This window comes from Pseudophryne corroboree, chromosome 1 (genome assembly GCF_028390025.1).
Source record: "Pseudophryne corroboree isolate aPseCor3 chromosome 1, aPseCor3.hap2, whole genome shotgun sequence".
In the NCBI taxonomy this organism is placed as follows: domain Eukaryota; kingdom Metazoa; phylum Chordata; class Amphibia; order Anura; family Myobatrachidae; genus Pseudophryne; species Pseudophryne corroboree.
In genome coordinates, this window is record NC_086444.1 from 998,413,408 (window position 1) to 998,432,099 (window position 18,692).

The following is an 18,692-nucleotide window of genomic DNA, read 5'->3' on the forward strand; positions in this document are numbered from 1 at the left end:
GGAGTATGTGGGTGTAATGTGGGGGCAATGGCGCACAGCTGCAGTGCTGTGCGCTACCTCAGTTTGAAGACTGGAGTCTTCTGCCGCCGATTTTGAAGTCTTCTTGCTTCTGTCACCGGCTTCTGTCTTCCGGTTCTGCGAGGGGGAGGGCGGCGCGGCTCCGGGATCGGACGACAAAGGGTGAGATCCTGTGTACGATCCCTCTGGAGCTAATGGTGTCCAGTAGCCTAAGAAACAGGACCTATCTTCAGTGAGCAGGGCTGCTTCTCTCCCCTCAGTCCCACGCTGCAGAGAGTCTGTTGCCAGCAGATCTCTCTGAAAATAAAAAAACCTAACAAAATACTTTCTTTTTAGCAAGCTCAGGAGAGCCCACTAAGTAGCACCCAGCTCGTCCGGGCACAGATTCAAACTGAGGTCTGTAGGAGGGACATAGAGGGAGGAGCCAGAGCACACCAGTATCCAAATTCTTTCTTAAAGTGCCCTGTCTCCTGCGGAGCCCGTCTATTCCCCATGGTCCTTACGGAGTCCCCAGCATCCACTAGGACGTTAGAGAAACACAAATTGCTTTACAAAAGGAAAAAGTAAGCTCTTGCTGTATTTAAACTGCAGCTCAATGGTCCCCACTCATAGTCCAAACACCACCACTCTATCCCTTTTACATCGCCTTTGCTGTGACAGAGGTCCTGGTCCATCTGCATCGCTGCACCCTGACTGGTGCCTCTGGAGCTTCTTGGGAGGCAGGTAGAGAATGCTGCTCAGCCGCTCTGATTGTGAATTACACTCAATCATAGCAGCTAGGCAGCATTCTCTACCTACCTCCCAGCCTGCAGCCAGACAGTAAAAGGCTGTCAGCATGCTGACGGGTGGATACTGGAGCTATCCACCAATCAGAGTGCTGACACCCATTCACTGTATGGAAGCATGGGTAGAGATGGCGTGGGACCTCAGGAGGGGTAAAATATATATTTTTTTTTATTTTTATTTTTTCCCATTTACTCCCATGAATGGGTGAGTAGGGGCCCCAGTGCATGACTTTGTCCAGGGCCCACAATGCTGTTAAGACAGCCCTGGTGGGGGCAGATCCAGAGCTGTTACTGCCTGTGGGTGGCTGCATTTTCTGACTCTCCCCCTAACATGCTGGCCTTTGCATGAGGGAAATACAGCAGCAATGGTGAAGCAATGGTGATATTACAAGGCTCCTGTGATGCTGATGAAGGAAGACTGAGTGGCGTCGAATAAACCATTATATGGAAGAAAATTGCAGACTTGTTTCCATTGAGGCATTAGCCGGCTTCTTTCTGTGTTCTTTTCAAGAAGTTCACAAACTGGACGTTGTGCATAGAACAAACAATGACTTCAGTCCGTACATACTGTGCCTCTACACTGCAGGTGTTGTGAATACTACAATCCCTAGTTGATAACCATAAGTGTATGCTGAAACTTATAGTTTCACAACACCTGGGGATACAAAGGTTGTCCAGAGCCGATTACTTGGTGAATTACAGGCTGCTCAGGTCCAATGACTTCATTAACCACAAGTTTATCTCAGACTAGTGGCTAAGGCTTACCTTAGTGTTTGTGAGCGTTAGAAGCAGCTCTCATGTTAGTAGTGAGTGTTATTGTTTGGGGTGTTTGTGAAGCTTTCAGTCCATATACGGTCGAGTCACATTATTATGACCAACTCCTACGTTTGACGTTGGCAGCACGTATCCCACAAAGTACGTCACGTGTCGTGCGCTGGCTTGGTGGGTATATAAGGTCTGAGATGGGCCGTCTGTATACTTTCGGGACAAGGGTGGCAGTATTTCTGAAATAGCGCAGTTTGTGAACTGTTTGTGTGCTGCTGCGGTGAAGGTGTATCATGGCTGGACAAATGACACCATTTTGAATAACCGACATGAAAACTGCATGCCATTGATGAGAGATGTGAATGTTGGCTATGAAGGTGAGTGAGGGCCGACCAACACGCTACAGTGAGATGTGTCTAAAATGATAGTTGAGCCCCTCCAGCTGATGTCCGTGCTGCACGCGGCGGTTACTCTGGCTATTAGCTGGTGGTCATAATAATGTGACTCAACAGTTTATATTTCCTCTAGCTCCTGAGCCATGTCAGGATGATTGAAGAATGGATAGATGTCTCTAACATACAGAAACGAAGAGAGTAATAAAAGATACCTTTGCAATACCAAATGTAACATAATAAAGAGGGAAATAGATCAAATCTTCTAAAGAGAAAAGTGAAGGAACTGTTCCTAGTAAGAAGTCAATCAGCTTCTAACCGTCACTTATCTAGCACTTTCTACAAAATGTCAGTTAGCAGATGACTGGTTGCTATGGGCAATTTCACCACTTTTCTCTTTAGGTTTGACATATCTCCCCCTACATAAATAGAACGTCATGTGACTTGTTTGGATTTATTTATTATTTTAGAATCCTAAGCATTTCCTTAATTTTACCTACATTAACACTCCTTTATCAAATGGCTTCAGTTGAATGCTCACTGGATGTGGCAGCTAAAGTGGAAATTGGTAAAACTTAGAAACTTTGTCTAGAGCAGTGGTTCTCTAACTTGGCCCTCAGGTGCACAGGTGTACTCATTGCTCATTGACACGTTTAAAAAATCCACAGGTGGAGGTATTTATTTCACTTCTCATTCTGTGAGGAGACCTGGAAAATATGCACTGCTTGGAGTCCTGAGGTCTGAGTTTGAGAACCTAGAGCAGGCATTTTCAACCGGTGTGCCGTGACCGGTTGTAAGGTGTGCCGCGGAGCCGAAGCCACTGCCGTACCTTCAAAACAAATATGTTAGCCCAGGCAGCTGCAGCACTGGGATCCTCTGGGAGGCTTAGGCTGAATGGTGCATGGGCTGTGACCTGCCATGGAGATGCAGCGGTGACATCATAGGTCGCGCACGCCACATCCCACAAGCCAGGCAGCCTGCTCACTCTTCCCCATCCACAGCTGTTCCCCCTCCGAGTCCCGCCAGCCACCCTCCCTGCCCCCCGCCCGCCCACATGCATCCACACCTGCCCGCCGGGTAGTCTTCAATAAGCCGAATGTCGGGATCCCGGTGCACAGTATACCGGCGCCGGAATCCTGACACCCGGCATATTGACAGATATTCTCCCACGTGGTGGTCCACGACCCCCTTGGAGGGAGAATAAATAGCGTGGCGCGTGGCGAGCGCAGCGAGCCCGCAAGGGGCTCCTTTGCGCTCGCCACGCTGTCGGTATGCCGGCGGCCGGGCTCCCGGCGCCGGTATGCTGGTCGCCGGGAGCCCGGCATACCATACTACACCCCTGCCCGCCTGCTGCTCAGTACTCGCAGCACTGGAAGCAACCCCTGCCACTGAGGGACAGACAGGGAGGAGGACAGATGACAGTAGGGGCTAATATTTGTAGTGAATAATGTTCATGCGGAGGCAATGTAACTTATGTGGGGAATAATGTATATGCAGAGGCAATGTAACTTATGTGGGGAATAATGTATGTGCGGAGGCAATGTAACTTATGTGGGGAATAATGTATGTGGGGAGGCAATGTAACTTATGTGGGGAGGAATATATTGTAAGCAGGGAGCAATGTAATTTGTGTGGGGAGCAAAATGATTTATGTGGGGTGCAATGTGATGGTTTTTTCTATGGGGAATAATGGAACTGTTTTTTTCTGTGGAGGCCAATGTGTGTGTGTGTGTGTGTGTGTGTGTGTGTTTTTTTTTTACTGCGGGGGCCAATGTGTGTGGTTTTTTCCCCGCGTAGGGGACTGATGGTGTGCCTTGGCAATTTAAAAATATTGTTTGGTGTGCCGCGAGTTAAAAAAGGTTGAAAATCACTGACTTAGGGTCTAGAGGTCACCACTGTTTTAGGGTCTTGGAGAAGATGGTTGTTGATTCCAGTGTCATACACCCCTATCCACCTACATTTTTATTATTATTATTATTATTATTTTTTTCCATTCTCACTAACGCTGTTTATTCTACATGTGTTCTGTACAACTATGTGACGTTGAATATAAGTTGTTTTCACTATTCTAGTTCTGGATGGAACGTATTCTGTCATACCTCCCAACAGTCTTCACCCCCAAGTTGTTACTCTTCTGCACGCCTAAGGCACGCACTACTGAAAAGGGTGTGTGGCCTCGGTAAAAGTAGCCGTGGCTTTACAGGAATGATGCATTCGGGAGCCACGCCTCTGTTTTCGTTACTATGGGGGCATGTCCAGCACTCTGAGAGCTGCTGCCCATGCCCCAGCCCCTCTCTCCCAGTGCACAGACTCTGCTCATGCGCACAGCATCTATTCACTGCTGCTTTGCTAAGATGAGCAGCAAGTGAGTGAGGGTCTCCCCAACTGCCCCCCCCCCTCCCTGCGGATTACGAGCGGGTAAGCGGGACAGTCCCATAAAATCAGGACTGTCCCACTAAAAGCGGGACAGTTGGGAGGTAAGCTTCTGTTTATACTCTTGAAATTTTTAACAATCTTACTGTATGTTATTTTTATTTTGTGTAAATACACTTCTCAAAAAAGAAAAAGAAGAATTATGACGTTCCATTATTGGTTACCTGTCCGGACAGCATTGCGGGCTTGGTTTACGGTCATTTGGCCACTCATGTGTATCAAGACCTTGGCTTGTGGGCTGGTTTGAATATGACTTCCTGGAACAACTGCCGGGGGAACACCATTCGAATTAACTACTTTGCAGAAGTCTACTCCGTTTCCTTGTAACTTCTGGCACGGTACTCCGCTAGAGCATGGGGCTACCATGTTCACGATTTGTGTGCCTATACCTGCTGTTGCCATAGCAAGTTTAGTGTGTGTTCCAGTTGTTAATGCCCTTAAGAAATAAGAAACACTGAATTATTTTTCCTTCTGCCTTGTACAATATTATTTGTTATCTGTAATATGAAATATATTTAGAATTTTACCATTCTATCTTCTTTATGGATGGTAAAAAAATTCTTATAAATTAAATAGCAAAAAAAAACAAAACAAAAAAAACAACCTGTCATTTCTTACCACTAATGCAAGAATGTACAACTAAATGATGGTGTTACGGAATTACATTGTATATTTTTTTCCATTCCCATAATCACTATTATTTATATCACTATGTGCCATAATTACAGAAATTGAAAGTTTGCAGTTTGTGTTTGTTTCCAATGCATAGCCTACTATGAAAGGCTGAGCAATTAAATAAAACAGCAGAGGATTTTGACGCCATTAAAACACGGAAAACGCATTTCTCTACATATATTCAGATATGGCAACTAATGTCAGTTAGGAAATAAACATCAGTTTAATGTTGCATACACTCACATACAGTACATTACCTTGTGACAGGTGCAACGTAATTCCCAGGGAAGACTCCAATCTTACTGGTGTGCATAGAAGTGCCTTTGAACCATCCATCCTGACAGCGTTCAAATACCAGAAACATTTCACCTTTCCGTAGCTCCAGTTCATCCTCCTTACGTGGGAAATATGGATAGATTGCCACATACCTGAGCAGGGACAATGACATCTGGATATAAATCATGTCCCTCGTGCTTCAGACATTCAGAGATACGAGTACATTTTAAAAAATGAGCAATGGCACCGGGTGAGATTTAAAAGGTGCACAGAGATTTAGAGTTGGGATAAGATAGTAATTCTAAATTGTAGCGTAAAAAACAAAAGTTGGCCAGCTACATGCAAAAGCAGCCAGTATTTTCCCAGCATGCAAACAAGTAAATGCATTTGCACCTCTTGTACTGCAACATGGTCTGTTCATGGAGCAAATTGCTCAATTTTTGTATGATTTGCTCCTAAGTGTGAATCAGGCTCTGTATGCCTGTCTGTAGAGCATCTTAGCTTATCAATATAGGACGTTTTTATAAACTGGGTATGCAGTCTCTGGTACATCTTTATACCTGAGATGTGTGGGTTCGGAGTTACTCGGTTCTTAACGCCAAAAATTAACGCAAGTTCAGATTTATCCGAATTTTTTTTATTGCCTAATTAAAAACTCTTGACATCCGAGAGCCAATAAGATGCCGCTTTGAGATCCGGGTAAATCCGAAGACGCACATCTCTACTTTATACTGCAGACCATTTTTGGCCCATGCTGAAGTAACAGACCATTCAGCTACACTTTTGTAGTGATCCATTTTGAATTGTTTCATGAACATATAAATAAAGATTTAGAACAGGATATCTTAGAAGCATTAGTAATTACTTGGTCAATCCTTTATCTGCATGTGATTTACTGAACTGCTTTATATATGTCTCTTACATTTCCATTTCTACTAATAAAAGCAATATACTTTCTGTTAAAAATGTATTACTTTGCTATAACTTAAACATCAGTAAAACGACCTGTACAAGCAATCTTACTCGAGGCATTTAAAACAACAAGATGCTCAGTCAGATAAGGAGAATGCAAGACGTTTTGATGAGAACGGTCTTACGGTCCCATAGTCGAGATCAGTTTGTATCTGCTAAGAAGTAATGACACAGGAGACTGTTACATCATGATGTCTAATGTGTATTTAATGAAAAGACGTCTTGTGTTTTTAATAGCCACATGTTAATTATGATGTGTAATCCGTAACAAATGATGCCCAAGTGCACTGGAGACCAGCAACAGCTTCAGCAATGTCCCTGCGTGAGATGAATTACCCTGAGCCCAGTCTTCAGGATGGGGGCGGTGGTTGATAAAAGATCACTTTGTAGGACATGTGGACACTATACCAAACACATGGAAATAGTACCTATGAAAAACACTGTATAAAGTCTCATAGCTAGTCTTTCATCACTAAACATCTAGTCTGGCACTGGAAACACCAGACATAATAAGTCTCACTTTATAACTAAAAACATTTTTTATTTTAATCATTTGTACTGTAGTCCAAATGTTTCTGTTCACATGCAAACTTTGAAGTCTGCCCATGACACGTAATGATAAACACATGGACGAGGAATGCTCTCACCCAATCAGGATAATCCACTTTCCTGATCTATTTTATGAGAGCTCAGCATTAGACCACATTTCATATGGATATTTATTTGGCCGATCAATCAATAGCACTACAAGTAATTGGGAAACCTTTAATTCCCGCTACACATCTGGATTGTGGAAACATCACTGACAGCAGCCAGAGGAAGAGGCAAGCACGCAGCAATTGCTGGATGTGGCTGCTTAAATGGGTTTCGCTCTTGCAAAGCCAGTCCAGCCCCACATCACACTGCAACTGTATGGCATGTAAAGGGTTGGTATGCATCATTTGGCTACACAGCATGCTACTATTTCACAGTTATACATTTTTAATCAACCCTAAAAGGAATTACTAATTACTGGTTTTACTTCATACTACAGTAATAGGACACTCAAACGGGGCAATAGTTATCCAACATTAACTCAAAATAAATCTGTTTAAAGGCTCTCAGGCTATCTAGGATAGTTTTCTCTGGAACCAATTCCTAAGCTCCATTCCAAGTGTAAATTAGATTGATTGCTGTGGATTTAGATAATTAGCTAATGTTTTATCTGTAAAATGTAATATCTCTTAGATCACAACAGGGCAGTCTGCGGTGCTTAAATGATTTTCCGTTCCCCTCTAAAGTCTTAGAAAGAAATAAACAGACTATTTTATTACATTCGTAACAGGTTCTGGAGCATGCCACGTGCAGTTATTCAAACCATACATATGGACCAGCATATGCTTAAAAAAAAAAATCATACACAACAGACAATGGTTTCCCTTAGCTGCTCAATATAAAACAGGTACATTTCTTCTCAAAACGTAATATAAAAGGTTTTCAATGATTTATTTTGTGCAGAACTTTCAATCTATTCCATGTGTTAGCCTTTCTGTATAATCTATTCAAAAGGCAACCCCTCTACTTTCATAAAAACCATATACGTATGTATACATATACAATGGGCATTTAGTGCTAGGCTGGAACTTTTAAAGTGTTACATGCAACCGCTGACTGATTACTATATTTAATTAGCTGCAGATGATGCTGTTCTGTTTGCAGTCCTTTTAATAATGCAGAATATCCACTTGTAAAGTTAAAGCATATTTCTATACAAATGGTGTGATCAAATACCTGTTGCATTATTATTATTATACTTTATTTATATGGTGCCACAAAGGTTCTGCAGCGCCCAATTACATAGCATGGTCCATCCTTAGCGAATAACTGAAGTACTGAAGGAAGAGAAGTATTAGAACTCGAGGACATACACTGAGACTTAAGGAGGGGAGGTTCAGGGGAAATTTAAGGAAAAATTACTTCACAGAAAGGGTAGTGGATAAGTGGAATAGCCTCCTATCAGAGGTGGTAGAGGCTAAGACTGCAGAGCAATTTAAACATGCTTGGGATAGGCATATGAATATTCTTACAAAGAATTAAGGTTCAAAAAGGGTTGAGATTGCCTAAAGGATAAAAAAAAGGGGCAGACTAGATGGGCCAAGTGGTTCTTATCTGCCGTCAAATTCTATGTTTACTGTACATTGGTGTGGATTACTGCAGAGTGATCCAGCACATCCTCCTTATTTCAGAGTTTAGTGGACATTCAGCACCAAATGGCTAAACCAAATGTCCTCATCTGTATACAGTAGTCATGAGGACTGTACTTCATGAGGGGCCTTTTTCAGATTTGAAAGCAAACCCAACCAGCACACAACTGGGCAAAACCATGTTGCACTGCAGGTGGTGCAGATGTAACATGCAGAGAAATGGACATTTGGATGAGGTGTGTTCAAAGTGAAAATTAAATGGCAGTGTAAAAATAAAGCAGCCAGTATTTACTAGAAGAGGAACAGGAACAATATAACCCACCCAAATCTAAATCTCTCTGCACATGTTACATCTGTCCCACCTGCAGTGCAATATTATTTTGCCCAGTTGCTTGTTTTTTTGGTTTGCATCCACATCTGAATGACCCCCGAGGTGCATAGAAGTTTAAAATTAGTTATTTAAGAGTTGTGCTGCGAATGATGTAAAAGCCACATAAATAGATGGGGTGCAAATAAGCAGAGGTTAGGGAGACAATTCTAGCTGTACAACTGAGAAGTACTGCAAATTATAGCACAGGATGTAGTAAGTGAAAGTTGTAAACCATGGATGCTTGTAAACACAAGGTTTTATAAAGCCAAGTAAACTAATAATAATAGCCCTTCCCCAAAATAATGTTGTATAGTACAGTATTAAACTAAAAACAATACAGGTTGAGTATCCCTTATCCAAAATGCTTGGGACCAGAGGTATTTTGGATATTGGATTTTTCCGTATTTTGGAATAATTGCATACCATAATGAGATATCATGGTGATGGGACCTAAATCTAAGCACAGAATGCATTTATCTTACATATACACCTTATACACACAGCCTGAAGGTCATTTTAGCCAATATTTTTTATAACTTTGTGCATTAAACAAAGTGTGTATACATTTACACAATTCATTTATGTTTCATATACACCTTATACACACAGCCTGAAGGTCATTTTAGCCAATATTTTTTATAACTTTGTGCATTAAACAAAGTGTGTCTACATTTACACAATTCATTTATGTTTCATATACACCTTATACACACAGCCTGAAGGTCATTTAACACAATATTTTTAATACATTTGTGTATTAAACATAATTGTGTACATTGAGCCATCAAAAAACAAAGGTTTCACTATCTCAGTCTCACTCAAAAAAGTCCGTATTTCGGAATATTTGGATATGGGATACTCAACCTGTATTACCATCATGTGTACAAAAATTAATATTGTATATTTATAACTATTTATGGCTACTTCTGTCTGGTCAAGTTTATTTCCTTAAAAACTTACACGCTTGGTCGAGTGGATGGCCTAAGATGGGCGACTTGTTCAGCAGGACCACTAGCCAATCTCTGTCCAGCAGTAGAAGATGTTGCCCCAGAAGTTGTGGAGACAATAACAGCAGCAGTCAAGGGTGGAGGAGGAAGAATAGGTGGATTCAAATCCTGTAAGTAAATTGAAGTACAATGTAATCATACAAAGAGTACTCTCACCACAACAAAAGCGTCTAAACTCTGAAATACACTTCAGCTACAAGTACTTAATCGTTCCATGCATACTATGGGCTTCATTCACAACTGTGCGCTATTCCAATATTTACGCAGTTGAGCGATTATCGTGGTCTGCTCATGCGTCCCAGCCGCAATGTGTACTTGCAGCCACTGAATTGTGATTATGGACATGTTGAGAATGAATTTACAGGTGACTGACAGGAAGCGATGGTTTTGTGGGAGGAGGCGGCAAAAACACAGACACGTTTTGGTTGTTTGCGGGGCATGTGTCTGAGATCCTGCAAGCAGTTGCAAGGGCTCCGGTGGGTGTCTCAATAAAAGTTCTGGTAGCTGTTACATTAGCATATTTTTGGACATCCACAGCTACAAAAATCACAGCTGCAGCAGCAGCAATAGTGTACAACTACAAATCAAGCCCTATGTCAGCTAGTAGCACTGTGCCAACAATGCTCTCTATTCTAGCAGACCTTCTCTGTATGACTCTTGCTGTACAATGCAGTAAGGGAAGGAGTAAGCCATCAGTTCTTGCTGGAAGAGGGAGAGCACAGTCTGTACAGTTCCTATTACTTGGAAATATGCAAATAAGGCACGGATGTTAGACATACTAAACAGATTTCAGCCCAATTCCAGGAGACACGCCATTCACAAAATATGGTCTTCCCTTTGTTGAGCAGAGTATGATGACAACATTTACATCTAAATAGAATTCCACGTAATCATATTACAAGCGTTAACTAGGAGGGAGGTCAGTCTTTTTAAAACTGGCAGTCCTAGTGTAAGTAAGTCAACACAATGAAAGTTTCTCAGAGTAAATTCTGCATTACAGATATTCAACAGTCTAAAGCTCAGCAATCTGGCGACCCAGAGACTCCAGATTGTTGAGCCTGTGGTTTTGCACTCTCATACACAATGAACAATCCGCCGTTACAATGGTGCGATATATCGTTATATACTTAATACACTGTATAGGAAAAATAGTATACACTATAAAGGGAGCGCTTGAATCATATTGGATTTTAATTATATATATTTTTTATTCGTATTCTCATTACAACATAAAACATAAAACCATATATGGGTATAAATTCATATATAAAATATACTAAAATCCACATATAATATCCACATATATTTTAGTATATTTTATATATGAATTTATACCCATATATGGTTTTATGTTTTATGTTGTAATGAGAATACGAATAAAAAATATATATAATTAAAATCCAATATGATTCAAGCGCTCCCTTTATAGTGTATACTATTTTTCCTATATAGATTAATCTTGGTGGCACAGTATCACCGGTGGGAGACGCAGGAATCTTTTGTGGATATATATATTGTACTAAACATTTCTGGTGGTTAGCAAGCGCTGGGTTTTATTAAAATTTATTGTACTTAATACACTGCATTGTATAATGCACCGTCCCATCTGATGTACAGCACATCCGATGGGATGATGCATCCAAACAATTAATCTAACAATGAACTGGGTGTACACATTATACGATGGTCATTCATTGCGGATTGCAAAATTGGCTAATATATAGTAAAGTGCAGTGTTTCCCAAACGGTGTGCCTCGAGTCTCTTGCAGGGGTGCTGCAGGTTCATGGTCCAGGACCAAAACCAATTATTTATTGTCAAAGTGGTAAGCAAAACCAGTGCTGGGGGCTGCCAGTCATGAAACATGTAGACAATCAGAAGCACAACTGTACACTACCACATAACTGAGCCTAAGGATGACAGGTAGGCACAATTACCTTAATGTAATATTTGTTTTCTAAATTTATCAATAAACATTTTATACTAGGGGTGCCATGAAAAAAATGCTGATACTATATGGCACTGTGATTTGAGAACGTTTGGGAACCACTGGTATAGTGCATACACAGCTTACCAATATATGTATTTTAGCTTTTCCTTATCAGATGTTGAAGAAATACAAACAAACACTATGGGGTTTATTCACAAAGCATCGGGTTGTAAAACGTGGAGATTCTGAACATGTTTTGTTAGTAAAATGATTTCCCTTTTAAATTTCGGTAATAAACAGGATCAGAAGGGACTGGTTTCTAACCCATCACTTTGTACATAAACCCTATGAGCTGATAACTACAGCAACATTCAGCGAGACTTACCCACACTAGGATAGATTCCGATTTTGGAGCATAACAAGTGAAAGCCAGTAACTTTGCATCTGAAACAAACCATGTTACAATGCAAGGGGAGCCAGTACATCTTGTTTTGGCATGCAGGGTAAATACTGGCTGCTTTTGCATGTAGCCCACACAATATGGACAGCTTTATTTTTACACTGCAAATTAGAGAAGTTTGGACGTGTCCTTCTAAAATGTAAATCTCTCTGCACATTTAAAATTTGCTCCACCTGCAGTGCAAAATGTTTTTTTTTTTTTTTGTTTTTTGTTTTTTTTGCCAAGGGGTAAAGTTACTTTCTTGTTTTTTGCTTTGCTCTGAATTCCAAACCAGCCCAGTATCTACAGGATGGCCATAATTAAACTTTCCCTAATCAAAGCTGTCTGTAGCTGGAACTAACAACCAGAATGTCACCAGATTAGGTAGGGAGACTTATACCCATTATAGACAGCCAGGTCTCACCCGGGATTTGTACACAGGTTGGTGACGTCACTGCAGACGCTTGAGGAGGTGGGGCTTTGAGCTGAGATGATCTCCAGGCACCGCCTCTTCATATTCAGTGAAAGGGTGCCGGGTCACATCGACCGGGCTTACCCATTCACACTGCACCGCGAACCGGGTTGAACACATGTTCAACCCTGCTCGTCTCACAAGTTGAAATACCGGGTCACTCGACCTGGAATATTTCAACTGGCCCCTTTCAGACTCTGCGTTCACGTGCAATAACGGGTTATTGCTGGCAGTCTGAAAGGGGTAAAAATAGGACATGGGAAGCAGGATTCTGCAAAAAAACAAACAAATACATTTTGATCAAAAAGTCTCCGATAGGGGGCATATACAATGTGACAACAGCATGAAAATGAACAGACAAATGAATAAGACTAAATTTGAAATGAATGATTACCTTTATTGTTTTGCACTAATAAGAACACAGTAATAAGACGGGATGCAGTTAGTTTGCCGGCAGTCGGGATCCCGGCGGTCAGGATACAGACGACGGAATTCCAACTGCTGACAATACCAACAGCTGGAATGCATCTGACAGGGGCTATTTCCACTCTTAGAGTGGGAATTGAACCTGTGGCGAACGTAGCGAGCCACCGAGGCCGCAGCATGGCGGGTGCAGTGTGGCAAGCGCAGCGAGCCTGCAAGGGGACTCTGCGCTCACCCCGCTGCCGGTATACTCACGGACGGCATCCCAACCGTCGGTAAATCATACTGAACCCCAATAAACATGTCTGTTCATTTTCACATGGTACAGTGAGGATACATATGATATCCCGGCAGACGGGATGCATGCTGTCAGTATACTGACAGTGGCATCCCATCTGCTGGAATTCCAGCAGCGAGTCCCCTAGTGGGCTCGCTGCGCTCGTCACGCATCTGGCCTGCCGGCAAGCCAAGGTTCTATTCCCATTCGGCTGGTGGCGTGGACCCACCAACTGAGTGGGAATACCGGGCAAGTGTCCGGATTGTGTATATTGGTAAAATGCCGGCTGTTGGGATTCCGGCATCGGTCTCCTGAATGCCAGGATCCCGGCAGCCGGTATATTGATTGCATCCCATACACTGTCATATTCCCCCTAGCAGTACCTTTCTGCACTGAATCCTACATCCCATATACTAATAAGTCTCCCTACCAAACAGCATTCTGGTTACATCAAGCTACACATGGCTCTGGATAGGGGAAGTTTCATTTTGGCCACCCTGTACTTCCTACAGTATTTTTTTGCAAAGACAGATTCTACTTTGTAACGCTCTTATTATAGACAAACTTGAGTTTATGAACTCCCACAGACATAAACCAATGGTGACTGCAACAGAAAAAGTAAATCTTTAAAAAAACATAAACCCTAAAGAAACATATAAGATGTTGACATGTATAACACAGAAAGATGTAATTTACACAGGGAATTAAACCATGTAATCTGAGCCTGCCCTGCAAAGCGCTGCAATTCAGCCGCACCGTACCTGAAACCACAGCATCAGGGATTATAAAAGGGAGCCCCTTTGATCTATGAAGGGGCTATTGTTCACACACTTGCTTTTGTTTTCTTTAAACTGCCTATTAACATGGCCACCCTTTGAAATGTATCAGTGCGAAAGGCAGAAAAATCTGTAAAAAGCGCATAAGATTCACTTTGAAAACCACCGATGTGACTGTTAGACAGTAATCCATAAAACATCAGACACTGCTTTGGGAGTCTCAGTGGCAACACTCGGGAGAAAACTGCAGAACGACAGGCAGTCTGCCTTACAGACACAATTCTACGCTGCAGCTTCACAAAATTGTTTAGCAAAAACATCAGTCTAATTAGGGGAATCAGAACTATGTATTCTGCAACAATAACGATCCTAAAACTATTTCCTAATCCATGTGGCAGCTATAAACCTTAGGGTTTGTTATAAAATAAGATGAGCCTTTTGTGCTGCATAATAAAGAATCATTTCATTTTTAAAAATAGATCGTATTCTCAAAACTGTTCTTACTTTGCTTTCAGCAGGAAAAAAAAAATGCGGTAAGGGGTTATGAAGAGCAAACCATACAGCAGTGTTGTGCTGCACACAGGGTTGTCTCTGTACGCACAAAAGCTATTTACATTCTAGTCGTGTGGCGCTTATGGTCCGAAAGTAGCACTGCCAGGCATTTGATGAAAGGGTTAATATGCAGCCATTATCCTCCCCATTTTCAATTTGGCTGGGAACAGAAGCCAAAATTCAAGAAGTCCTAGAGAGGACTCATCTGTAACCAAGACTGGTAGACAAAATGTTACTTGTAGCAAATTAGTAAGTGGCTTTAATGCCTTGTAGAGTGATAAATTGCACAGTGATAAAGTACCAGCCAATCAGCTCCTGTCATTTTTCAAACACAGCCTGTAACACTGCAGTTAGGAGCTGATTGGCTGGTTCTTTATCACCGTGTAATTTAACACTCTACAAGGCTTGATAAATCTGGGCCTTAATTTGAACTTTATTTTCTTCCTATTAATAACAGTGACATAATATAGGGGGTCATTCCGAGTTGTTCGCTCGCAAGCTGCTTTTAGCAGCTTTGCACACGCTAAGCCGCCGCCTACTGGGAGTGAATCTTAGCTTATCAAAATTGCGAACGAAAGATTAGCAGAATTGCGAATAGACACTTCTTAGCAGTTTCTGAGTAGCTCCAGACTTACTCGGCATCTGCGATCAGTTCAGTGCTTGTCGTTCCTGGTTTGACGTCACAAACACACCCAGCGTTCGCCCAGACACTCCTCCGTTTCTCCAGCCACTCCCGCGTTTTTCCCAGAAACGGTAGCGTTTTTTCGCACACACCCATAAAATGGCCAGTTTCCGCCCAGAAACACCCACTTCCTGTCAATCACACTCCGATCACCAGAACGATGAAAAAACCTCGTAATGCCGTGAGTAAAAAACCTAACTGCATAGCAAATTTACTTGGCGCAGTCGCACTGCGGACATTGCGCATGCGCATTAGCGACTAATCGCTCCGTTGCGACAAAAAAATAACGAGCGAACAACTCGGAATGACCCCCATTATGCATTGTTCCAACGTCAAAAGACTGATTCTCAACAATCCACTGAGAAACTAATACACGAGAACACAGTTACACTGATCTCTATATTAAACCTATTTAGCTGGAGATTTTCAATTTAAATGTTTTTTCGCTGTATTATATATAGTAGTCACTGAGTTATGCAACTAGGCTAAGTTTAAGAGAGAACCTAGTATACTGTAGCTTTACTTCCATTCCCTTCATTAATTTAGACTTTTCTATTTTTCTCCTAAAATACTGCTCAGTTTTGCTTCACTCATGACTTCAGTTAAGGATGAGAGCAAGAGAACGTTGGGGCCTTTTTTTTATTGAGCGTAATAATAGGATTTTAATTACCTACCGGTAAATCCTTTTCTCGCAGTCCGTAGAGGATGCTGGGGTCCATATTAGTACCATGGGGTATAGATGGGTCCACCAGGAGCCATTGGCACTTTAAGAGTTTAACAGTGTGAGCTGGCTCCTCCCTCTATGCCCCTCCTACCAGACTCAGTCTAGAAACTGTGCCCGAGGAGACGACATACTTCGAGATAAGGATTATACACAGATAGTGGCGAGATTCATACCAGCTCACACAACAAGGCAAATCCGGTGAACATGCCGGATAAACTCAGCAACAGCTGAAACAGTACTGAAACAGTAAGAACGCAGAACTTACCTAGAAACCAGGCAGTACTGAACTAAATAACCACTGCAGGAAAATGAAGCGCTGGGCAGGCGCCCAGCATCCTCTACGGACTACGAGCAAAAGGATTTACCGGTAGGTAATTAAAATCCTATTTTCTCTTATGTCCTAGAGGATGCTGGGGTCCATATTAGTACCATGGGGATGTACCAAAGCTCCCAGAACGGGAGGGAGAGTGCGAGGCTCCTGCAAAACTGCTTGACCAAACTTGAGGTCATCAGAGGCCAAAGTATCGAACTTGTAAAACTTTACAAATGTGTTCGACCCAGACCAAGTAGCTGCTTGGCAAAGCTGTATAGCCGAGACACCCCGGGCAGCCGCCCAGGAAGAGCCCACTTTACGAGTAGAGTGGGCCTTAACAGATTTTGGACACAGCAATCCTGCCGTAGAATATGCATGCTGGATGGTGAACCTGATCCAGCGTGAAATCGACTGCTTAGAAACAGGACACCCAATTTTCTTGGGATCATAGAGGACAAACAGAGTCAGATTTTTGATGACGAGCCGTCCATTTCACATAAATCTTCAAAGCCCTCACAACATCCAAGGCCTTTGAAGCAATTGAGGAGTCAGTAGCCACTGGCACCAATAATAAGTTGGTTGATAAGAAAAGCTGACACAACCTTAGGAAGGAACTGCGGACGAATCCTGAGTTCCGCCCTATCTTCATGGAAGACCAGATAGGGACTTTTACAGGACAAAGCCCCCAATTCCGACACAAGTCATGCAGAAGCTAAGGCCAACAAAGTGAACGCCTTCCACGTGAGAAATTTGATTTCAGCCTCCTGTAGAGGCTCAAACCAATCCAATTGCAGGAACTGTAATACCACATCAAGACCCCAGGGTGCCGTTGGCGCCACAAAGGGAGGCTGGATGTGCAGGACCCCTTTCAAAAAGGTCTGAACCTCAGGGTGGACAGCCAATTGTGTTTGGAAGAAAATGGAAAAGCTTAGATCTGGACCTTGATGGAGCTGAATCTCAGACCCATATCCACACCTGCTTGCAGGAAAAGCGAAAACGTCCAAGTTGAAACTCCACCGCAGGAAATTTCTTGGACTCACACCAAGACACATATTTTTTCCAAATTCGATGGTAATGTTTAGACGTTACCCCCTTCCTAGCCTGTATCAGGGTAGGAATAACCTCGCTCGGAATAACCTTCCGAGCTAAGATCTGGCGCTCAACCGCCATGCCGTCAAACGTAGCCGTGGTAAGTCTTGATAAGCGAATGGCCCCTGCAGTAGAAGATCTTCTCGAAGAGGTAGGGGCCTTGGATCTTCCAGCAGTAGATCCAGCATATCCGCGTACCAAGCCCTTTTTGGCCAATCCGGAGTAAATGAGGATTGCCTGAACCTTTGTTCTTTTTTATAAATTGTAGAACTTTTGGAATTAGAGGAAGTGGAGGGAACACATACACTGACGTGAACACCCACGGTGTTACTAGTGCGTCCACCACCACTGCCTGTGGGTCTCTCGATCTGGAACAGTATCTCCGCAGCTTCTTGTTGAGGCGGGAGGCCATCATGTCTATGTGAGGAACCCCCCACCAACCGGTTACCTCCTCGAACACCTCCGGGTGGAGGCCCCACTCTCCTGGATGGAGATCGTGTCTGCTGAGGAAGTCCGCTTCCCAGTTGTCTACTCCCAAAATGCAGATTGCTGACATCACCACCGCATGCCTTTCTGCCCAGAGGAGGATTCTTGTCACCTCTGACATTGCAGCCCTACTCTTCGTTCCACCTTGTCGGTTTATGTAGGCCACGTTGTCCGACTGCACCTGAACAGCCCGATCCTGCAGAAGGTGTGCTGCTTGAAGGCGACCGTTGTATACGGCTCATAGCTCCAGGATGTTTATCGAGCAAGTCTAAGAGGTTGGGGACTGCTCCCCAACCTCTTAGACTTGCATCCGTGGGTAGAAGGATCCAGTCCTGAACTCCGAACCTTCGGCCCTCCAGAAGGTGTGGTAGTTGTAGCCACCCGAGGAGCAAAATCCTGGCTTTCGGTGACAGATGTATTCTCTGGTGCATATGTAGGTGAGATCCCGACCACTGGTCCAAGAGATCCAGCTGAAAGGATCGAGCATGAAACCTTCCGTGCGGCAGAGCCTCGTAGGAGGCAACCATCTTCCCCAAAAGGCGGATGCACTGATGAACCGATACCCGGTCAGGCTTCAAGACATCCCGGACCATTGTTTGAATCACCAACGCTTTCTCCACCGGTAGAAACACCCTCTGTACCTCCGTGACGAGGA

At 43.0% G+C, this 18,692-nt stretch overlaps 1 protein-coding gene across 3 annotated transcripts in view; it reads right to left on the bottom strand.

Annotated features, from left to right (window-relative positions):
• SH3RF1 (SH3 domain containing ring finger 1) overlaps nt 1–18,692 on the bottom strand; it is a 262,561-nt gene that overhangs the window by 33,932 nt on the left and 209,937 nt on the right. For all 3 annotated transcript variants that reach the window (XM_063920619.1, XM_063920620.1, XM_063920618.1), the window contains 3 exons: nt 9,830–9,984; nt 5,326–5,496; nt 4,558–4,829 (listed from right to left, as the gene is read on the bottom strand). In XM_063920619.1, coding sequence (XP_063776689.1) covers nt 4,558–4,829; nt 5,326–5,496; nt 9,830–9,984 — 598 coding nt within the window. The remainder of the gene's footprint in view (nt 1–4,557; nt 4,830–5,325; nt 5,497–9,829; nt 9,985–18,692) is intronic.